General features: G+C 34.5%; 2 protein-coding genes across 7 annotated transcripts; both read right to left on the bottom strand.

Annotated features, from left to right (window-relative positions):
• Positions 1 to 370: 370 nt before the first annotated feature.
• Positions 371 to 12,357, bottom strand: LOC146158022 (baculoviral IAP repeat-containing protein 7-like). 6 transcript variants are annotated; one of them, XM_083385830.1, is made up of 9 exons: positions 12,153 to 12,312; positions 6,684 to 11,572; positions 5,488 to 5,620; positions 4,936 to 5,048; positions 3,865 to 4,143; positions 3,302 to 3,401; positions 2,848 to 2,976; positions 2,062 to 2,229; positions 371 to 1,615 (listed from the first exon to the last, which is right to left on the bottom strand). In XM_083385830.1, exons 2-9 carry the CDS (start codon positions 6,787 to 6,789, stop codon positions 1,141 to 1,143), a joined length of 1,503 nt encoding a protein of 500 aa, XP_083241956.1. In that variant the 5' UTR covers positions 6,790 to 11,572; positions 12,153 to 12,312; the 3' UTR covers positions 371 to 1,140. The 6 variants fall into 6 exon arrangements, with proteins under 6 accessions (XP_083241956.1, XP_083241953.1, XP_083241952.1 ...); XM_083385827.1 differs by having other exon boundaries at positions 6,684 to 11,680; positions 12,153 to 12,311; XM_083385826.1 differs by having other exon boundaries at positions 6,684 to 11,820; positions 12,153 to 12,310.
• A 2,279-nt stretch (positions 12,358 to 14,636) lies between these two features.
• Positions 14,637 to 21,636, bottom strand: LOC146158021 (baculoviral IAP repeat-containing protein 7-like). The gene is made up of 8 exons (XM_083385824.1): positions 21,431 to 21,636; positions 20,130 to 20,262; positions 19,568 to 19,680; positions 18,501 to 18,779; positions 17,938 to 18,037; positions 17,483 to 17,611; positions 16,699 to 16,866; positions 14,637 to 16,253 (listed from the first exon to the last, which is right to left on the bottom strand). Exons 1-8 carry the CDS (start codon positions 21,534 to 21,536, stop codon positions 15,779 to 15,781), a joined length of 1,503 nt encoding a protein of 500 aa, XP_083241950.1. The 5' UTR covers positions 21,537 to 21,636; the 3' UTR covers positions 14,637 to 15,778.
• Between the last annotated feature and the right edge of the window lie 713 nt (positions 21,637 to 22,349).

The following is a 22,349-nucleotide window of genomic DNA, read 5'->3' as shown; positions in this document are numbered from 1 at the left end:
TTTCTGTTTTTCATATTTAATCAAATTGAACTAAATGTATGCGGACAAAAAAGTTAAAATCAGCTTGTAAACAGTGGTGCATAAAGTCAATAACACAAGGTAACTGAAGTGCTTTAAAGACTGAGAGAAAACTTACAATTTTGGCAACAATAAATGTACACAAGTGAGACACGTCATCCAATAGAGAAATTCACATACACTGGCAGCCATGACCGTTTTCTATAGAAGGCTATTGCATTGCAATTGCAAATAGGGGGTTTTGCGTTTAACTCTTTATTTAAATGTTATTTGACTTGCTTTAGCATTTTATAGTTTGTTTATTAAAAAATTATTTCTTAAAATAGTTGCAACAAAGAGGAATCAAAAAATGTAAACGTAAAAAAATCATTTTAATAAAATGTACATTATCAAAGAATTCACTTGATTTTTGCAGAAATAAAAAGTGCAGTTTTAAAAAACAAATGAAAAAGCTCGTTAGCAGTTTACAGAGAAAAGCGTGCATTGTTTAATACAGCGACCTGCGTGCATATGAATAAATAGTAAATAGTAAACAGTAAATAAAGTTTTACAAATATTGCAGGGCATGCATGTTAGGTAAGACAGTGAGGTTTTAGAAAAGGGTATTTTTTATTATTTTTGTAGTTTATAAATATTTGAATATATTATAAATAAAACAAAGTAGAAACAAATATGGCAAAAAGGAAGACAGCTTAAATTTAAACAACAAAATCATTTCATACGAAAAAAGTAAAAAAGTCGTCAAACACCATAGATAGAAAAGCTTTGCCATTTGCACAACAATAGATTTTGAATAAAATTTTTCAACACTTTTTTTTACGATTTTTGTTTTTTTCTTTTTATAATAAAACATTTATAAAAACGTTTGAAAAAAGTAAAGGGGAGTTCTAAAGAATATAGACAACGTATTTTGCAGAAGAAATTTCTATATCATTGAAAATTTGGTAAGTTTTAAGTTGTAAATTTGTAATTAAAAATGAAAATAAATAAATAAATAATAAAACACAAATACATAGCCGATTAGCCGTGCTTTGACACACGAGTCGTCAAAACGACTATTTACACCTTATTTAAGCTGAAACACTTTTAGAAAAGTAAGATACACCTTATTTAGTTAAAAAATTACACAATAAAGGAGTTAACTTTTTCCCTGATGTGCGATTTGCAAACCGGGCAACTGCGCAGGTTTTCTGCGCAGCCTGGACAACTGGACAAATGACCACAAGGAAGGAAAACAACTGAGGCTTGGGACTGAAGGCAGACCTTACATACACGTGACTGCTGGAGGTGACGTAACTCTTCAAGCTGATGATTGACAGGCGGGGAGTTGATTGACAGGTTGGAGCTTCCTTGATCTTCAGGCTGATGACTCGTAGCTTGGGAATTGATTGACAGGTGCTGATGATTGACAGATTGGGAGTTGATTGGCAGGTGCTGATGATTGACAGGTGAGGGGTTCATTGACCTGTCGTGATCCTGGTTTAATGAAGGTGTATTTTGTTCCTCACTTGATGCCTGGGCAGACTCCTGGTGTGAAATCAAGGATTCAACCAAACTTGAGAAAGTTGGGAAGAAGTCGTCTGTTTCTTCCAAACGCCTGAAAAACACAGGTTTGGAAAATATAAAAAAATATCAGAATAATCTAAAACAACCTATATTTTTCTCAATTGATGTACGAACAACGCTAAACAAAAAATTTAAATTCAAAACGGTCAGATTTCTATTAAGAAATAAACACTTGTATTAGTATAAGCCCCAAAAAACGCTAAGAAAACAGATTAAAATTAAAATTAATCTAGTTTTAGAAAAAAATTATCTTTTTTATATTTAAATGCTAATTTTATAAAACAAGCGAATTAACTAACATTTAAATGTAATAGGTTCACAGTTTAACCACCCTCACTTGAAAAACATTTGATTTACTCAATCCTGTATAAGCGATACTTTCAAGAATCAACTTTTTATCAAAATAATAAATTTGTTTCAAATAAGACAGTAAAACTGTTTCTCAATAAAAAAACACACAGGAAATAGTTTGAATACCTCAGCATTGCAAAACGTACTTCCTCCTGACTAAAGCCCATCTGCCGTGCTTGCTCAACCAGAACGGATGACGTCATCTCTTGCTCGACTCTTGCTTCCCTTGCTCTCATCTGTTCTCTGGGATCGACGATCACCGGATGAGAGGAGCGATGTTGGGATGAAGGAGCTCTGGAGGTAAATGAAGTTTATGTTTTAAATTTGTAGTTTTCAACCAGTTTTAGGCGGCGACCAAAATATCAGGTGTATTTTTTTAAAAGCGAAGCTTTGCTTATCTAATCCATTCAACTTTTCGCAAGTGAACACAATATAAGATAAATAGCATAAAAATTTATTTATTATGCGCTATATTGACGCATTTCTGCAGCAGTTTTCTTAAAATTTCAAGAAATCTTACCCAGTCCCGATCCTAATACAACTAACCATATAAAAGTACTGCAGTTAGCGAACCAACCAAATCAAACGGTCACACAATATTGGTTCGCAACCCATAGGTTGAGAAACACTGGCTTATTGCTAAGTTTAGGAAATCAAGGCATTTGAAAACATGTTAATCTCTACAAATATTACTTAAATTTGCTTTTATATTGATTTTTTTTAAGTATATTGATTTTTGGCATTTTGCATTTTTTTAATATTTACTTTTAATTTGAACAAACTCAGCTTACTGAAGGCATTTTGAAAAGTAAAAATGTCAGCAAGTTTAAAGTATTTAATCTAACTTTATCAGATCTATGAACTTGTAGGCCTATTCTATATGAAAAATATTTTAACTGAGCAATAACTCACTGTGTTCCTGACACGACTTGGTTTAGTGACCTGGAAGGGTTGATGGGTTGGGGTCGGTTCAGGTCCGGATACTGCGACACAACTTCGTGGATGTAAGAAGGACCTTTCTTCTGAAGCAAAAACTCACACCTACGAGGAAATAAAGGTTCATTATCTACATCGTGGTAAAAGGACAGTTTACACAGATAATTTTTGAGCTTTTCAGATACTCTTTTTTGTTAACAATTTTTTTATGACAAAAGCGAAAGTTAGTCAAGTTTCTTAAAAAGACCCTTTTTGGTAACGATAACTTACTAAGGAAATAATTCTGTTTGTTTAAAGACAAAAATACATTTGAAATTTAAATCGATACTAGTTTATGTTGAAAACGAATTCTGCCTTTTTAATTTTTGTTATAAGCAAGAGTCCACTAGGGCACATAAAAATGTATTTTTTTTAATTTTAAACAACTCACTGAGGAAACCACTTTGCGTGTTCGAACCACGGGTCGTCGTTGATGTCCCAGTTCTGGAGCCCACCGTTGCAATACCAGCACTTGGCCCTGTCCCGCTGGCCTGGAACATAAAAGTAAATGACCAAGTTAAGCAAATGTTGCAAATTACATATAACGATGCCTAAAGTCAAGTATTAATAAGGTTGAACAGCTTACATAAAATTCGCAACTGCGAGATGAGTTTGATTTGCTAAAATTTGATTCCGGGACAATCGCTGAGTATCGGGTTTCAGTGAATCCGGAGACGGTAAAATGCATTTATTTGTTGTTACGTTTGCTAAATATGAGCTGGTTCGGCATACAAACTAAAAGCAGTTAAAACTGGCAACTTAAGTTAAAAGTAATGCTGTCCCCAATGGTTAAGATGCGCGCTGAAATGTGCGGAACATACTTCCGAAAAAACGGAAAGCAGCATCTATGCGAAAACTTCATTTGACCGGATTCAGAATTAGCCAACTTCGCATCCCTGAAGGTATTTAGTTAACATCCTATTTAAACAACTGCGTTAGTTTAAAGATACTCACCAAGGTAATAAAGGCCAGCTTGTGCCATTTCCCGAGGTGTCGCTCTTATCCTATGAGCCGGCCAGTTATCAATGTTTTCCTGGAAGGTTTGCAAGCGGGCTTCCAAGTTTCGCATGTGGGGGTTCACCGGGTCCAGGCACGGGAACGCTTCCTGGGGAATCCCCTCGACCCCTGGGGCCCTGGTTGTTGGGGTTGTGGGGCGTTGTGGGGGTGTTGTTGTTGGTGGAGGGGTAACACTGGTCGGGTTGCGTCGTCTGAATTCTATGCTTCTATTTCGACCTGTGGATATTTAGATTGGTTTGATTTTGTGCAGTATAGTTACATATAGAACACAATAAAGTTTTTTTTTTAGTTATTTTAATTAAAATACTAAAGCCATAATACTTGACAACATTAAAATTTCGCTGTTTACAAAGTTTTTGGCAATACCTTATGCAATCATCAGTTTAAAAGTCTTCTATTTCAACCAGTTGGTTCTTAGATTTGATTTTAGTTTGTACAATAAATCGTTACAAGTGGAACAAAATACACTTTTTTTTTTTTAGTAACTTTAACTAAAATGCTAAAGCCCTAATATTCGATAAAATCGATATCACGTTGTTTAGAAACGTTTCGGCAATACCTCATACGACTAAAGTTTATCGTTACTGACTTGTTATACTGATGATGGCATACGGTAATGACGAAACATTTGTAAACTACGATACGTCAAATTTATCGAACATTTTGACTTTAATATTATTATTAGTGAAAAAATTGCAAATGACTAATTTAGCCCAGGTTACTGATTACGCTTTTCTATTAAAAACTAATATAGTTTAGTGGCAATATTTAAACAATGCTGACATTGAGTTTCACTTGCAGACGCAACAATGGGTCAGTGCCATTATTATCAATTACCGCGTAACAATGCAACCATTGTTTTTCAACAATACGCGCGATTCTGTTTCACAAAGTTTTCGAAACATATTTAAACATTACACAATTTCGTGAAACTACGGAAGTGCGTCTCACTTTCTTGCAGCAATTAACATCGCTCGCCACTCTATTCGTCAATGACGTCATACTTACTGAGGGGTACATTGTCTACGTCATTCCCGGTTTCTAGGGGACAGTCACGTGCGTGCCAATCGACCAATGAGGCGTCGTCTGAGGCTGTCCAGTTATCAACCGATCTTCCGCAGCTGAAATATTTTTAATGTTAGTTGTTTTTAACAACTAGAATGAACAACAATAATGCTCTCTGCTGCCAAATAGGTCAATCAACTGTATTTTTTGTGTAAATAAAGTTTTACAAGAAATATGGATTGTTGGTAGAGCAGTTGTGGCATTGAACTGCGGGACACATTTTTAGTTTAACGTTCACGTTTATTGTCGGAAAAAAAAATCCAAAAAAATGCAATCTAAATCAAATAAATCTAAATTTAACCCTAACCATATTTAAATAATAAATAAATAAAATATTTGTTTTTATATAAATGACCTAAAATTTAGAGAAAAAAAACACAATTCTATAAAGCACAGCCCAGCCCTAAATGAACAGAATCATTAAAACACTGAAAACAGGCTCTAAAATACCGAAAAAAACAACAACAAAAACTCAGAAGTAAGAAACCAACCAACCTGAAGCACTTTACCCTGTCCCTGAATCCTGTGTAGTAGAATCCATAAAGTGCAAGAACACAAGGGTTTACTGGACTCGTGTCGGGGAACCTGGAGTATGTTGTCAGACGGTAAACTTCTCGACTCGTGTCAACTAAAAAATAAACATTATATTATCAAAACACAGTGGATATTTGCTGATAACGTGATTTATCGGACTCCAGCCATAAGACCGAGATAGGAACAACGTCAACGTCGGAATTAAACACAGCGGAAAAATAACAAAATAGGACTAATACCTAATAGTCGTAATAACGTCAAATCGAAATAAGAACTAAATGGTCACAAACGGGCCTAAATGGCACTTTAACTAAAAACCCCAAACCCCACTCTTAAATACATCACTAACTCCCCTAATAATTTAAACCCTAACCCATTTTTTATCTCCACCAATTACCCACAAAGAACACCAAATAGAGGCAAAATCTGGTGCCAAAACAGCGGCGCCCTGACGGCGCCGGTCAGACTAGGGCGTCCAAACGTCGACACCAAAACGGCCGTTGCCAGACCGACCGCCCCCGATCGTCCCATAACCTCTACCTACTGTTTCAGGCGATATTTTCGCCATTCAGGCCTTATTGGTATGAATTTCTGGTTATTACTGCGTAGTTGGTTTTATTTCGTTGGTCTTAATACTATGATTGGTTAGATATTTTTGCTTTGGCGGTTGTTGCTTTTTAGGTCGTATTTTTGTTCCCATTTATGCTTAAATTTGTATTTGAGTGGAACAATGTAAAATAATTTTTGCCTGCACTTCTACCTAGTTGACGTCGCACCTAACGCCAACTTGGTGGAACTGTGGGAGGTTTACCAATAAAGGATTTAATGTATAAATGCTTATTTTGCTGTTTCTTTTTATAAAAAAGAGCAACTCCAACTTTTATGAAGAGAAAAAGATTTATATCGATTTAAAACAAATACTGTAAGCGTTGTGACAAAAAACAAGCTAACAAAGTTTATCAAACGCAAACTATTTATTTCCAAAGAAAACGAGTCACAAAATAAATCTTTTATTTGTTGTGCGTTATAATCAACGTTAAATAATATGACTGAAGGCTAAATACTTGCACACAAAACTGCTTTAAAACTTAAAATTGCACGACAAACCACCGGTAAAACTATCGGTGAAATTGCTAAATAAATACAACATCGTTTACCTGGCGTTATATAAATGCTTCTCTGTCCAGGCGGATCTCGTCCACTATCTACAACTCTGCCATCAGTTGCGATGCCAGTTTGGTTAACATTCGTTTGCGGTGACATAAAATACTGGACTTGATTAAACCGACTTTCAACTTGCAAAAACTAGTTTGAACTGGTAGGTATATTAACACAGGTCGCGAAGTCTATGAATGAAAAACCCGGTGAAACATGCTTATATATACGGGACTCAAGGTTCACATTCCTTTTTTCTCTCTCCCTCTCTCTTTCTCTTTCAATTGTTTGCCGCCCCTATTCCCCTTTTCTCTCTTGCTCACATAATGTCACATGACCCAAACAATGGACACCACAGCAAGCAACCGAATACTTTGACCAGTGTAGTTTTCCAACAAAATTACTAAAAAAACTTTTAAATTTACCAATTACGTAATGCAGCTGGTGATTTTACTACGGACATTCGGCAGTGAATTTCTACCAGCTAATTTTCTTCGTATTTCTGTACAAATTAGGGGTACCGTTAACATTCCGTTGCAGTCGGATGGTAAAAATAACTTATCTGGGAGTTTCACTTAAAGAAAACCAACTAACCCAATGTATTACTTTTTAAACAAACTCACATATTACGTATTGTACCCAAGTTTAGGGGGTTAAACATTATATGACTTGTGCATTGGAACACTCGTGATTCAAACCCCTTCTTCCAATAAAGTGTCTGCGCGGTGACGGTTCAACAATAACCCAGGTTACTTTGCAGGTTAAACAAATATGCATTTAAAAGGTTTGACTTTGGGTAGGTTTCAGAAAACTTGAAGAGCTCATCATGTTTTTTTTTAATACTATAAAAACAACAAAATAATTAACTTTAGTCGACAAGACAAATTGATTTTTGTTCTGGTTTATTTTCAATAATTTCCAAATTTATCTCAACGAAAATAATTTAGAAAAAACTCAGAATTTTTCGCTGTAGTTTGCCAAAGTATATTTTAAAAGGTAATCAGAGTTTTAAGATATTTTTTCGTCCCATCAATCACAAATTAAGATGTTATGGAATATGCCACAAGATAGCAAAACGCACAATCAATATATTTACTTCGCGTATTTGAACTTAGCCAAATGTATATCCAATCAAAACTGTGTCGTCATGTTATGACATCATGTTATACTCCTCCATAACCTCACTTAATGTTGTTACCAGGAAGTTATTTCAGGGTGGCAAAACGATCACTTAGCAAAGGTGGTTTCCGTAAATGGGAAGTTGATTGTTACGCGTGTGTGACCTCACAAAACGTTACGTCACTTAAGCATACTATTGAAAACCTTCCTGTACGCAATGGCGCTTCCTAAATCCTATATTTTTGTTTTTGAACCTTACGGAATGCTGTAATGATGTTTATGGTGAATATTTTGTGTTATAGTATAGCCAGATTTCTCATTTTACTAGATATAAGTTTACTTTGTTATGGCGTTTATTAAATAAAGCGGGCAGACGATGGAAATGGCAAGCCACTGTGATGTAATGTAGCGATGCTTATCTTGGTTAATATTTACCAATGTCAGAGTTTAAATTTCATTACTTTTTTCTACCTCATAACCACATACAGACACAAAGTATGGGAACTTTACTTCTATATATTATAACGTTTGAAAATACAGGAAAACATACCCTAAAAATAATAATAAAATAAAATATGCTATTATTAAGGCTATTAATTTGTTTTACGTGTAGATAAACTTACGGGAATTATTTTGACAAACATCTGATTGTCGGTGTTTTTTAATGATTTGTCAAAACGGTTCAAAAATTAGGAAGTAATTTCTTGCACAGCTTTCCCAAACTTTCCACAGGCAGGTTTCATTCACTTGGTGTAGGGAATTCACCGGAAACACCGACAATTGCAACTTCTTGTTTCGCGGCAACTTTATTACGTCATAAACACACGCGCGACTGTCAGGACTGTCACGTGGTTTCGTTACAAAGCAACAGAAAATTGAAATATTTTCTGACATATTTTGAAACTCAGCAAATGAACGTGTATAGGTGAGAGGGTTGCCTTAAAATACGCTGTAGTCATATTGCGTCACAATACCTTTACTTAAATCCATATGACGTCATAATGTCATTGTTATCTGCAATTATGACGTAACTTTGTGTGCATCTGGGTTCAAACTTCTTATTTGGGATTCGAACCCGCGGATTTAAAATATTGTGAGGTTTAGTTAAAAATGACGCAACTCACGCCTGTGGAGAATAGACGCGATTACGTAAGCGCTGTGCAACGTTCGATGTGCAAAGGGCGTCCAAGTGTGACGCAACAAAGCGGCAACAAAGCGACGCGGTTGACTATGCTGACTTGGCAGTTTTATCGCATGTTAGTCGACAAAGTGGGTTCACTCAAACAATTAACTTTTATTGAACGCTTTTGTGAAGCAAGTTTGTGGAATTTACTAAATCCCTTGTTAGGGTTCTGAACAAATACCAGACGAAGGGTATTAAATTGTTAAGTATCTTGTTAAATCGTCCAACCAGTATTTTTTAAATCGCAATTAAATACTTCTCCAACCAACAATGTCACAAAACATTGTAAGAATCGCCATTTACCTTCAGCAATAGTTTAAACCAGTCATTCCTAAACTGTGTGTCGAGGCGCACTAGTGTGCCTCGAGAGATTGCCAACTGTGCCCAATACTCTTTGTAATTTCGGAAATAAGGTATTTGTATTATACAAATAGGCATACACGCAAGCCTTTCAGACTTAAATGCGCACCACCCATTACAAATGAATCATTTTGACATTTACATATAGTTTGTCGTGTGTTAAGGGCGATTGTAAAATTACTCTATTGTTGTTCTGTTAAAACTTGGCCGCAAAATATTTAAGATATTTTTAGTGTGCCGCGAGCCCAAAAATTTGGGAACCACTGGTTTAAACCCTTGCCTTCCTTAGTCATTCTAGAGAAGTTAAAAGGTGAAATTCCTTTTAAATTGTCACCCAGGTTTTTAATTTTCCTTTACTTGACGTCACGAATTGTTGCAAAATCGGACTTTAACCTTTAATCGTCGACCTTACCTTTGTATGCGGTTTTAGAAAATTGATGACTGCGTTGTGTCTGACCTATTCAACCTTGTAAAGATGGACTTTGCACCGAGGTATTTACCAATGAAAACCCGTTAAATAGTCAACCCGGGGTTTTAAATCTGAGCATTTCTCCTCCACACTATTTCATCGAATATTGTAAATCGGGCATTTACCTCTAAAGCTGTGGTTTTAACATGACTTTGTGTTCTTGTAAGTTACGAGGAATTTATCGTTGCGTTGCATCAGCCGTATTTGAACTTGTGAAATTGTATTTACTTTTGTTGCGTCAGCAATTTGTACCAAGGTTGTAGTTATTTTCAATAAGAAATATAAGATAACAACGAAAAGTCATTAACGACAACGCAAGTTTACTGCCAGAAATGACGTTAACACAGTGATATATTTACAGCTTAAATAAAAAGTACTACAAATACTGAGATTGACGCAAAAATCATTTAGAATAACAGCAAACACGGCGTTTTTTACTCAGAAACACAAATAAGGGAAACACAGAGATATATGGGCATTTAAACATAAGATTTATAGTCTCACATAACAGAAGAGAATGAAAGAAAAACATCAACAATAACAACAAAAAACGACGAAAACGCAGTAAAACACAAAAATACAATTACTCATACCACAAATTCAAGGAGATTAAGGCAAAAACTCATTCACAATAGCAGCCCAAAACACACTTTTATAGCGGAAACACCAATGACGAAAAAACACGGAGATATACGAATGTTTAACAGAAGAATAATATTCTTACACGTAAGAAAAGCTCGAAGAGATTGACAGGAAACACTTTGACAATAACAGTAAAAAAGCGACAAAACGCAGTGCAAAACAATAATAACATTACTCAAGAAAAAATTCAAGAAAATTGACGCAAAACAAAAGTCGAAAATCTTATGACTTTGGTGTTTTTTTGTTTAACATTTAATTATAAAATTAAGCCAAGCACACAAAACCATAAAATTGCTACATGTTTTTGTTTTGTCAGTTTTGAGTTGAAGATGCCTTACTCCAATATTGACTTTTGGACTGGATCCTTAGGAGTTGAATTTTAAATTGACTCGTTTACAACAGTGCTAACAATCAGTGAAGATGATGTAGTAGCCAAGTCAGAGTCATTTGCAGTCTTGCCAGCTTTCTTTATCAGCATTTGCAGTCTTTGCCAGCTTCTTTCTTTATTTTTTGTAATGCAGTAAACTGCAAGACCAATTGTAAAAATTAGTGCAGAACATACAATTGGTAAAATGATAGTTAGATATTTCGTAGTTGGGTTTTCGTTTTTATCAGCGTTGAAAGATGAGTCGTCGTCGTCAGCTTTATTTGGTAAAATTGGTTCAATATCATTTTTACCTAACGTTTTGTTTTTGTTATCCATGTTTGAAGTTACGTTTTCTGAAAAAGGTGACGGAGCATGAGTGCTATTGATGATTGTGGTATTGTTATTACTGTTTTTTTCTGAACCTGGTTGGCTCTCCGTGTTGTTTGAAGAAGTACCATTCACATCAACAGTGGTTTCATTGCTTTTCATATTTTCTTCTGTGGCATTGATATCAATAGTAAAGTTGCAGCTTTCACAGTAACAACCTTCCAAAGCATGCCACAAACAGTTTGTCAATTGATTTGTACAATTCTCACAAGTTTTTGTATCTGAATTGTAGAAATGATCTGGTTTGCAGAAGATAAGCTGTTTTCCATTAAACTTTGGCGTGGAATTCACGTCGTAAAGCAAGCCATCCTCGCCAACGCTTATCATCTCAGATGTTACGTCACAAATTTGTCCATACCCAAATCTGAAGATAGCCAAAGCAGACAAAATTCGAAAGAGTAGGAACATCATGCCGGAGCAATTCATCTTCTTTTTTAAAAATTTTTTTTAAACCAATACCTTGATTAAATGTCTAAATCAAAGTACAACAACCAGCAACAGTTAAGTCAGCAATTGATCTGTTAGCTCACATAAAACACAACCTTTCGGAAGCTTGTAGTTTTAATCAAGTAACTCTACTTGCAGCACAACGAGATGTATGTCGCGGGTCCGCTATATAATGAAACGCATCAACAAAGTTGGTGGCAATAGTGACCCAATCAATTTAACTCAAGTCATCTTGTATCCACTTAAAGCAACGAAGGTACTTTAATATTGTACACGTATCCCTAGAGTTAAATTTAAGCATATACACTGTATTAATCGGCTTTTGTCTTAATCTCATTTAAAAACATACAACGTAATGCTTTTTTATAATACAAACTGAACAAAGCAAATAAAATTGCACGTTGAATTTTATCTCGAAAAGTTTAATTTAAACACCCGGCATCTAATCGTCTAAAAGTGCTGGTTAAAATCTTATAAAAATATAAACAATTTCTCACCTGGTAAAATATAAACACTCTTCTGTCCAGGTGGGTCACGGCCATGAGTAACCGCCCTACCATCAGGCACAACTTGTGAAGTCATCAATTTGCTGTTTTTTTTACTTTTGCGACACTAAGCGTTCAACTGACAGAACTGTACTTGCTAAAATGAGCTCCAAAACCCAACGCTGAGCTTATAGCGATCAAAACAACATCTCAAAAGTTAAAATCACGTAGTGCATTCTAGAAGCCTCGTGATTGGTCGAACGTGTGTGCGGTCAGGCGTGATAAACAAAACCTGTTTTCGCGTCTAGACTGGAGATTATAGGGGCGTGTGGTAGGCGTGTCACGTGGAGCAGCGCTAGCAGTGTGACGTCAATTTACACTACTTTGGACTGTGACTGGTGATATTCGAGCCACTGTAGTTTAATATTTAAATTCCCCATTACAAGTTACTTCTTTTAATGCTATAAAGTCTTATCTAGCTTTCGTGTCGTTGTTTGTAAATAAGTGTATTAAGCTCATATCATCGCAGTGAACAAATATACTGTTTAAATTTATTAGTAAAACGTAATAATTTCACGATAATCTATTAAGTTATAATATGTTTTTATATTCGACCAATAATATTTAACAAGTTAAATACGTAAATTTATCATTAACATACATTTCTTCTAATACGATAAGTCCTATTTAGCTTTCTTGTCATTAATTAATGTATTTCAATATACAATTAAAACGTATTATCTGCACGATAATCTATTTAGGCGAAGTTACAATCTTACTATTACTTCATTTATGCAAACAAATGTTTATACGTCGTCTCATTTTAGTAAACAAATATATCTATTAGTAAAGCGTATTCCCTTAACGACAATCTGACTTGGTAAGCTTATAAGTTCAACTGCAAGAATAATTCAGAATAATTAATGCAAACTATATTTAAAAGTGGGGCAACTCTTTGTGCGATATCCTAGCCTTCTGGCTTATATACTGAAACAGCAATATACGGAACTGACCAAAATAGCTGCGTATTAAATCTAACGACTTCTATACAGACCTTATTCCTAGTTTATGGGAACCATTTTTAAGTCCGAAGCCTCTGACGCAATTTCTTGCTTTGTTTAGAGTCATCTGCAAAACAAGTCAATTAATTTACCAAATTTCTGGCGCGTAATAAATTTAACGACATTAATATAAACTCACAATGTTGTCATACACAACTTTTACAATATTTTCTGGTTTATCTTAATCGCATTTTACAATCATAACACAGGATGCAATCTAATAAACAAACTCAAGTAACCCGCCCCAAACCGAACAACATGTTTTGTTTTTTCTCCAATTCACGTCATTGTGAGCTAACAAACGCACGCACCACTCCTGGAAAGGGGGATAACCTCTTGAGGATTCCCCTCGTCATTCTATCGACACAATGGAGCGAGCTCGCGTCGCATTTTCCCCAAATTTCCGTTCGCATGAACAGCTAGTTCCACTTACTGCACAGAAGGCCGAATAGGTGTTGAGAAAGGTTTGAATCAAAACACTGTTATGACGTCATAAATATTATGATAACACAAACGTTTGAACAACAATTGCAATGGCTTGGTTGTTTTAAGCGTGATGATAAAAAAAATATCAATTGTGGTTTTTCAACAAGTTTTATTTACAAAACGTCGATATCATAAAAATGTAAAAAAATCATTGAAAAATGCAAAATATAGAAAGTTTGAAACTTGCATTAGCGAAGGCTTTTAGTGGATTTTTTAGCGAAGTTTTATGAATAGATATATTTAGATTAGCTTAAGTTGGAACTTTTGTAGATCATTTATAGTTTAATTTTACTTCAAGTAGTTTAAAACAATAATGAACGAAATATTGTTAAAATAGATTGTCTGATCAATAACGGCATAGTTTTGTTTTTACGTTATTAATGTGCAACGTTCGCAAAACGAAATTCCTTTGCAATGACGGAAATAAAAGGTAGCATTAAATAAAACAGATTTGAAGAAGATTTTAGGAGCTGAGCTAAAAACAAACTAAAAAAGCATGGCTGGAAAATACGTGATAAGGCGTGAACGGGTTTCAGGCTGGAAACATTCCAAGCAACGCTAGCATTTTTACAAACTGTTTTCGAGTGATTAAGCCCCAATTTGAACTTATGTCTTATTGTTTAAACTATCAACAAATATAAAGTAAATAATTTGATTTTAATTTTTCCTATTCAATGACGTCCGTAAAATTTTCAATGATTTCACAGACCACAAATGAGAAAATTTGTGTGAAAGAAAACTAAAAAAAACATTTAAGAAAAAAATGCCATACTTACAGGGCATAAATATGCACCTTAGATAAAATAAAAATAAAAATTTAAGAAAAACTAGAGCTGTGGAATAGAAGTTGTCCCCCCCGAATGTTTTTCAACATTCAATTTGTAAACTTTTTAGTGTTCTTACGTGATGTTTCATGCTACGGATCTTCCAAAAAGTCCAGACACTAAGATATTTTCTGTTTTTCATATTTAATCAAATTGAACTAAATGTATGCGGACAAAAAAGTTAAAATCAGCTTGTAAACAGTGGTGCATAAAGTCAATAACACAAGGTAACTGAAGTGCTTTAAAGACTGAGAGAAAACTTACAATTTTGGCAACAATAAATTTACACAAGTGAGACACGTCATCCAATAGAGAAATTCACATACACTGGCAGCCATGACCGTTTTCTATAGAAGGCTATTGCATTGCAATTGCAAATAGGGGGTTTTGCGTTTAACTCTTTATTTAAATGTTATTTGACTTGCTTTAGCATTTTATAGTTTGTTTATTAAAAAATTATTTCTTAAAATAGTTGCAACAAAGAGGAATCAAAAAATGTAAACGTAAAAAAATCATTTTAATAAAATGTACATTAACAAAGAATTCACTTGATTTTGGCAGAAATAAAAAGTGCAGTTTTAAAAAACAAATGAAAAAGCTCGTTAGCAGTTTACAGAGAAAAGCGTGCATTGTTTAATACAGCGACCTGCGTGCATATGAATAAATAGTAAATAGTAAACAGTAAATAAAGTTTTACAAATATTGCAGGGCACGCATGTTAGGTAAGACAGTGAGGTTTTAGAAAAGGGTATTTTTTATTATTTTTGTAGTTTATAAATATTTGAATATATTATAAATAAAACAAAGTAGAAACAAATATGGCAAAAAGGAAGACAGCTTAAATTTAAACAACAAAATCATTTCATACGAAAAAAGTAAAAAAGTCGTCAAACACCATAGATAGAAAAGCTTTGCCATTTGCACAACAATAGATTTTGAATAAAATTTTTCAACACTTTTTTTTACGATTTTTGTTTTTTTCTTTTTATAATAAAACATTTATAAAAACGTTTGAAAAAAGTAAAGGGGAGTTCTAAAGAATATAGACAACGTATTTTGCAGAAGAAATTTCTATATCATTGAAAATTTGGTAAGTTTTAAGTTGTAAATTTGTAATTAAAAATGAAAATAAATAAATAAATAATAAAACACAAATACATAGCCGATTAGCCGTGCTTTGACACACGAGTCGTCAAAACGACTATTTACACCTTATTTAAGCTGAAACACTTTAGAAAAGTAAGATACACCTTATTTAGTTAAAAAATTACACAATAAAGGAGTTAACTTTTTCCCTGATGTGCGATTTGCAAACCGGGCAACTGCGCAGGTTTTCTGCGCAGCCTGGACAACTGGACAAATGACCACAAGGAAGGAAAACAACTGAGGCTTGGGACTGAAGGCAGACCTTACATACACGTGACTGCTGGAGGTGACGTAACTCTTCAAGCTGATGATTGACAGGCGGGGAGTTGATTGACAGGTTGGAGCTTCCTTGATCTTCAGGCTGATGACTCGTAGCTTGGGAATTGATTGACAGGTGCTGATGATTGACAGATTGGGAGTTGATTGGCAGGTGCTGATGATTGACAGGTGAGGGGTTCATTGACCTGTCGTGATCCTGGTTTAATGAAGGTGTATTTTGTTCCACACTTGATGCCTGGGCAGACTCCTGGTGTGAAATCAAGGATTCAACCAAACTTGAGAAAGTTGGGAAGAAGTCGTCTGTTTCTTCCAAACGCCTGAAAAACACAGGTTTGGAAAATATAAAAAAATATCAGAATAATCTAAAACAACCTATATTTTTCTCAATTGATGTACGAACAACGCTAAACAAAAAATTTAAATTCAAAACGGTCAGATTTCTATTAAGAAATAAACACTTGTATTAGTATAAGCCCAAATAACGCTAAGAAAACAGATTAAAATTAAAATTAATCTAGTTTTAGAAAAAAATTATCTTTTTTATATTTAAATGCTAATTTTATAAAACAAGCGAATTAACTAACATTTAAATGTAATAGGTTCACAGTTTAACCACCCTCACTTGAAAAACATTTGATTTACTCAATCCTGTATAAGCGATACTTTCAAGAATCAACTTTTTATCAAAATAATAAATTTGTTTCAAATAAGACAGTAAAACTGTTTCTCAATAAAAAAACACACAGGAAATAGTTTGAATACCTCAGCATTGCGAAACGTATTTCCTCCTGACTAAAGCCCATCTGCCGTGCTTGCTCAACCAGAACGGATGACGTCATCTCTTGTTCGACTCTTGCTTCCCTTGCTCTCATCTGCTCCCTGGGATCGACGATCACCGGATGAGAGGAGCGATGTTGGGATGAAGGAGCTCTAGAGGAAAATGAAGTTTATGTTTTAAATTTGTAGTTTTCAACCAGTTTTAGGCGGCGACCAAAATATCAGGCGTAATTCTAAAAGCGAAGCTTTGCTTATCTAATCCATTCAACTTTTCGCAAGTGAACACAATATAAGACAAATAGCATAAAAATTTATTTATTATGCGCTATATTGACGCATTTCTGCAGCAGTTTTCTTAAAATTTTAAGAAATCTTACCCAGTCCCGATCCTAATACAACTAACCATATAAAAGTACTGCAGTTAGCGAACCAACCAAATCAAACGGTCACGCAATATTGGGTCGCGACCCATAGGTTGAGAAACACTGGCTTATTGCTAAGTTTAGGAAATCAAGGCATTTGAAAACATGTAAATCTCTACAAATATTACTTAAATTTGCTTTTATATTGATTTTTTTTAAGTATATTGATTTTTGGCATTTTGCATTTTTTTAATATTTACTTTTAATTTGAACAAACTCAGCTTACTGAAGGCATTTTGAAAAGTAAAAATGTCAGCAAGTTTAAAGTATTTAATCTAACTTTATCAGATCTATGAACTTGTAGGCCTATTCTATATGAAAAATATTTTAACTGAGCAATAACTCACTGTGTTCCTGACACGACTTGGTTTAGTGACCTGGAAGGGTTGATGGGTTGGGGTCGGTTCAGGTCCGGATACTGCGACACAACTTCGTGGATGTAAGAAGGACCTTTCTTCTGAAGCAAAAACTCACACCTACGAGGAAATAAAGGTTCATTATCTACATCGTGGTAAAAGGACAGTTTACACAGATAATTTTTGAGCTTTTCAGATACTCTTTTTTGTTTACAATTTTTTTATGACAAAAGCGAAAGTTAGTCAAGTTTCTTAAAAAGACCCTTTTTGGTAACGATAACTTACTAAGGAAATAATTCTGTTTGTTTAAAGAGAAAAATACATTTGAAATTTAAATCGATACTAGTTTATGTTGAAAACGGATTCTGCCTTTTTAATTTTTGTTATAAGCAAGAGTCCATTAGGGCACATAAAAATGCATTTTTTTGTAATTTTAAACAACTCACTGAGGAAACCACTTTGCGTGTTCGAACCACGGGTCGTCATTGATGTCCCAGTTCTGGAGCCCACCGTTGCAATACCAGCACTTGGCTCTGTCTCGCTGACCTGGAACATAAAAGTAAATGACCAAGGTAAGCAAATGTTGCAAATTACATATAACGATGCCTAAAGTCAAGTATTAATAAGGTTGAACAGCTTACATAAAATTCGCAACTGCGAGATGAGTTTGATTTGCTAAAATTTGATTCCGGGACAATCGCTGAGTATCGGGTTTCAGTGAATCCGGAGACGGTAAAATGCATTTATTTGTTGTTACGTTTGCTAAATATGAGCCGGTTCGGCATACAAACTAAAAGCAGTTAAAACTGGCAACTTAAGTTAAAAGTAATGCTGTCCCCAATGGTTAAGATGCGCGCTGAAATGTGCGGAACATACTTCCGAAAAAACGGAAAGCAGCATCTATGCGAAAACTTCATTTGACCGGATTCAGAATTAGCCAACTTCGCATCCCTGAAGGTATTTAGTTAACATCCTATTTAAACAACTGCGTTAGTTTAAAGATACTCACCAAGGTAATAAAGGCCAGCTTGTGCCATTTCCCGTGGTGTCGCTCTTATCCTATGAGCCGGCCAGTTATCAATGTTTTCCTGGAAGGTTTGCAAGCGGGCTTCCAAGTTTCGCATGTGGGGGTTCACCGGGTCCAGGCACGGGAACGCTTCCTGGGGAATCCCCTCGACCCCTGGGGCCCTGGTTGTTGGGGTTGTGGGGCGTTGTGGGGGTGTTGTTGTTGGTGGAGGGGTAACACTGGTCGGGTTGCGTCGTCTGAATTCTATGCTTCTATTTCGACCTGTGGATATTTAGATTGGTTTGATTTTGAACAGTATAGTTACATATAGAACACAATAAAGTTTTTTTTTTAGTTATTTTAATTAAAATACTAAAGCCATAATACTTGAAAACATTAAAATTTCGCTGTTTACAAAGTTTTTGGCAATACCTTATGCAATCATCAGTTTAAAAGTCTTCTATTTCAACCAGTTGGTTCTTAGATTTGATTTTAGTTTGTACAATAAATCGTTACAAGTGGAACAAAATACACGTTTTTTTAGTAACTTTAACTAAAATGCTAAAGCCCTAATATTCGATAAAATCGATATCACGTTGTTTAGAAACGTTTCGGCAATACCTCATACGACTAAAGTTTATCGTTACTGACTTGTTATACTGATGATGGCATACGGTAATGACGAAACATTTGTAAACTACGATACGTCAAATTTATCGAACATTTTGACTTTAATATTATTATTAGTGAAAAAATTGCAAATGACTAATTTAGCCCAGGTTACTGATTACGCTTTTCTATTAAAAACTAATATAGTTTAGTGGCAATATTTAAACAATGCTGACATTTAGTTTCACTTGCAGACGCAACTATGGGTCAGTGCCATTATTATCAATTACCGCGTAACAATGCAACCATTGTTTTTCAACAATACGCGCGATTCTGTTTCATAAAGTTTTCGAAACATATTTAAACATTACACAATTTCGTGAAACTACGGAAGTGCGTCTCACTTTGTTGCAGCAATTAACATCGCTCGCCACTCTATTCGATAATTACGTCAAACTTACTGAGGGGTACATTGTCTACGTCATTCCCGGTTGCAAGGGGACAGTCACGTGCGTGCCAATCGACCAATGAGGCGTCGTCTGAGGCTGTCCAGTTGTCGACCGATCTTCCGCAGCTGAAATTGAAAGTATTTAATGTTAGTTGTTTTTATAACTAGAATAAACAATAATAATGCTCTCTGCTGCCAAAGAATATAGGCCAATCGACTGTATTTTTTGCGTAAATAAAGTTTTACAAGAAATATGGATTGTTGGTAGAACAATTGTGGCATTGAACTGCGGGACACATTTTTAGTTTAACGTTCACGTTTATTGTCGGAAAAAAAAATTCCAAAATAATGAAATCTAAATCAAATAAATCTAAATTTAACCCTAACCATATTTAAATAATAAATAAATAAAATATTTGTTTTTATATAAATGACCTAAAACTTAGAGAAAAAAAACACAATTCTATAAAGCACAGCCCAGCCCTAAATGAACAGAATCATTAAAACACTGAAAACAGGCTCTAAAATACCGAAAAAAACAACAAAAAAAACTCAGAAGTAAGAAACCAACCAACCTGAAGCACTTTACCCTGTCCCTGAATCCTGTGTAGTAGAATCCATAAAGTGCAAGAACACAAGGGTTTATTGGGCTCGTGTCTGGGAACCTTGAGTATGTTGTCAATCGGTAAACTTCTCGACTTGTGTCAACTATAAAATAATACCGGTACAGTTTCAAATCACGTTAAAATACTGGTATTTGCTAATCATTTAATAAGTAAATAAATTTACAAATAGGTTTATATTAACTTTTAGTTTTAAAAGCATTATGAAATTAGTATATTTGTGACAAATCAATTTGTAACTAGATTTCTCTTTTGTTGGTGGTTTACGATTTATATGAAGTTCGTCTTTTAAAGCGCTTTACGTTCCTATATTGACACTCAATCGATAACAATAGTTGTTTGCTTTTATAATTATTACCAATAAACAATGTAAAATCTTGTCAAGCAATTCTTCTAAGTCGGGGATGAAAATGAATTGAACGCAAAGCTACTTTTTGCTTTAATCGCCGCCTAAACTTCTACCTAGTTGATGTTGCAAATAACGCCAACGCGGTGGTACTGTGGAAGGTTTAAAATTTCACGTTATAAAATATTTTTTGATTATTTTTACGCAACTATTACTTTTTATTGTATCTAAAATATCTCTTGTATAAAAGTTTCGTAAAGTATTTATTTTTTCATGTCACTGGCGGTCAACAGCGTAACAAATACTTTGAACCGGTGTACAAAATAAATGAAAGAAATATGTAAAGGTCCCATAGGTTTAGTACTGCAGGCAAATATTCAAAATATTACCGCCTCTTAATGTCCCATGTTATATCTAGAGTTAAAATTAAAGTTATAAATAAAAGGTGCTGGTATGATATGTAGCCCGCATGTTGAAGTATGATACGTCAACAAAAGTATATTAATAGTTAATTAATAACTACTTTAATAACTTCAGACTAAGCATACAGTAGGCTACATTACTTGACGGCATAAACAAGAATATCTTTTTCATTAGGTGAAATTTTTAAAAGAAGAAATATTTTTAAGTCACTAAAATTGAGCTTTCACCAGGCGCCAATCAAGAAATAAAACTTTAAAATATTTTTGTATATTATATTCACAAATATTAAAAATGTTAGAAAAAAACAAGATTTTTAAACATTAAACTCCGGTCTGCTGTTAAGCAACAAAACTATTTAATAAAACAAATTCTACCGTCGGTTTATCTTAAAATTGACGCTACATTGAGTAATTTAATCATGCGACAAAGCAAGTAACAAAATAAGACGACTATTAAAAATTCTTACTAGCCCTTAAGAAGTTACCTGGTGTTATATAAATGCTTCTCTGTCCAGGCGGATCTCGTCCACTATCTACAACTCTGCCATCAGTTGCGATGCCAGTTTGGTTAACATTCGTTTGCGGTGACATAAAATACTGGACTAGATTAAACCGACTTCCAACTTGCAAAAACTAGTTTGAACTGGTAGGTATCTTAACACAGGTCGCGAAGTCTATGAATGAAAAACCCGGTGATACGTGCTTATATATAAGGGGTTCACATTCCTTTTTTCTCTCTCTCTGTCTTTCTTACTCTCTCAATCCACCCGATCATATGTCGGCCTATTTGCCTTTTTCTCTCTTTCTCTCACATGATGTCACATGACGAGTGCACACAATGGCCACCTCAGCAAGCAACCGAATACTCCGGCGAGAGTAGTTTTCCGATAGAACTACTAAAAAAAACTTTTCGATTTACCAATTACGTAATGCAGCTGGTATTTTTTATTTTTAGGAAAACTACCAAATGGTTTGCTGTATGTTTCTGTATAAAATTAGGTTTATGCTAAACATTCAGTTGCAGTCGGATGGTAAAATAAGTTATGTGGGAGTTTCATTTGAAATAAACCAACTATTTGGCATTTAACTGTGGCATTGTTCACAAGTATTTGTGAAAAATTACCTCTAAGACTAAATCTACTACTTGTTATTTAAACGTACCTTATCTGGGTTTCAAAGTTTAAATAATACCCTGCTTAAATTATTGCCCGGAAATGAAGCATCATTGTGCAACCACCTATGACTGACAACCTAAATAATTAACACATAGGCTCGGAGAAGAATTGTGCGTCTGTATAAGATTCCACACCAACTGTGAAGTAGATAAATAAACTAACGCCACCCAAAGAGGCAAATAGAGTTTTTTATTGTTCTCATAATAAGTAGTAAAAAAACACATTTAGT

Source organism: Ascidiella aspersa, chromosome 3 (assembly GCF_963924565.1).
Source record: "Ascidiella aspersa chromosome 3, kaAscAspe10.2, whole genome shotgun sequence".
In the NCBI taxonomy this organism is placed as follows: Eukaryota; Metazoa; Chordata; class Ascidiacea; order Phlebobranchia; family Ascidiidae; genus Ascidiella; species Ascidiella aspersa.
Note: the sequence above shows the minus strand (reverse complement) of the source record. Positions and strands in the feature narration are given on the sequence as shown.

Excerpts from the sequence above, each read along its gene's own strand:
- LOC146158022 (XM_083385825.1), bottom strand. The coding sequence starts at position 6,789 with ATGTCACCGCAAACGAATGTTAACCAAACTGGCATCGCAACTGATGGC. Across the intron at positions 2,977-3,301 it reads CACGCAAAGTGGTTTCCTCA|GTGTGAGTTTTTGCTTCAGA; the intron begins GTGAGTTGTTTA and ends ATTTCCTCGTAG. Across the intron at positions 2,230-2,847 it reads CAAGTCGTGTCAGGAACACA|AGCTCCTTCATCCCAACATC; the intron begins GTGAGTTATTGC and ends ATTTACCTCCAG.
- LOC146158021 (XM_083385824.1), bottom strand. The coding sequence starts at position 21,536 with ATGTCACCGCAAACGAATGTTAACCAAACTGGCATCGCAACTGATGGC. Across the intron at positions 19,681-20,129 it reads GACAGGGTAAAGTGCTTCAG|CTGCGGAAGATCGGTCGACA; the intron begins GTTGGTTGGTTT and ends TTTCAATTTCAG. Across the intron at positions 16,867-17,482 it reads CAAGTCGTGTCAGGAACACA|AGCTCCTTCATCCCAACATC; the intron begins GTGAGTTATTGC and ends ATTTTCCTCTAG.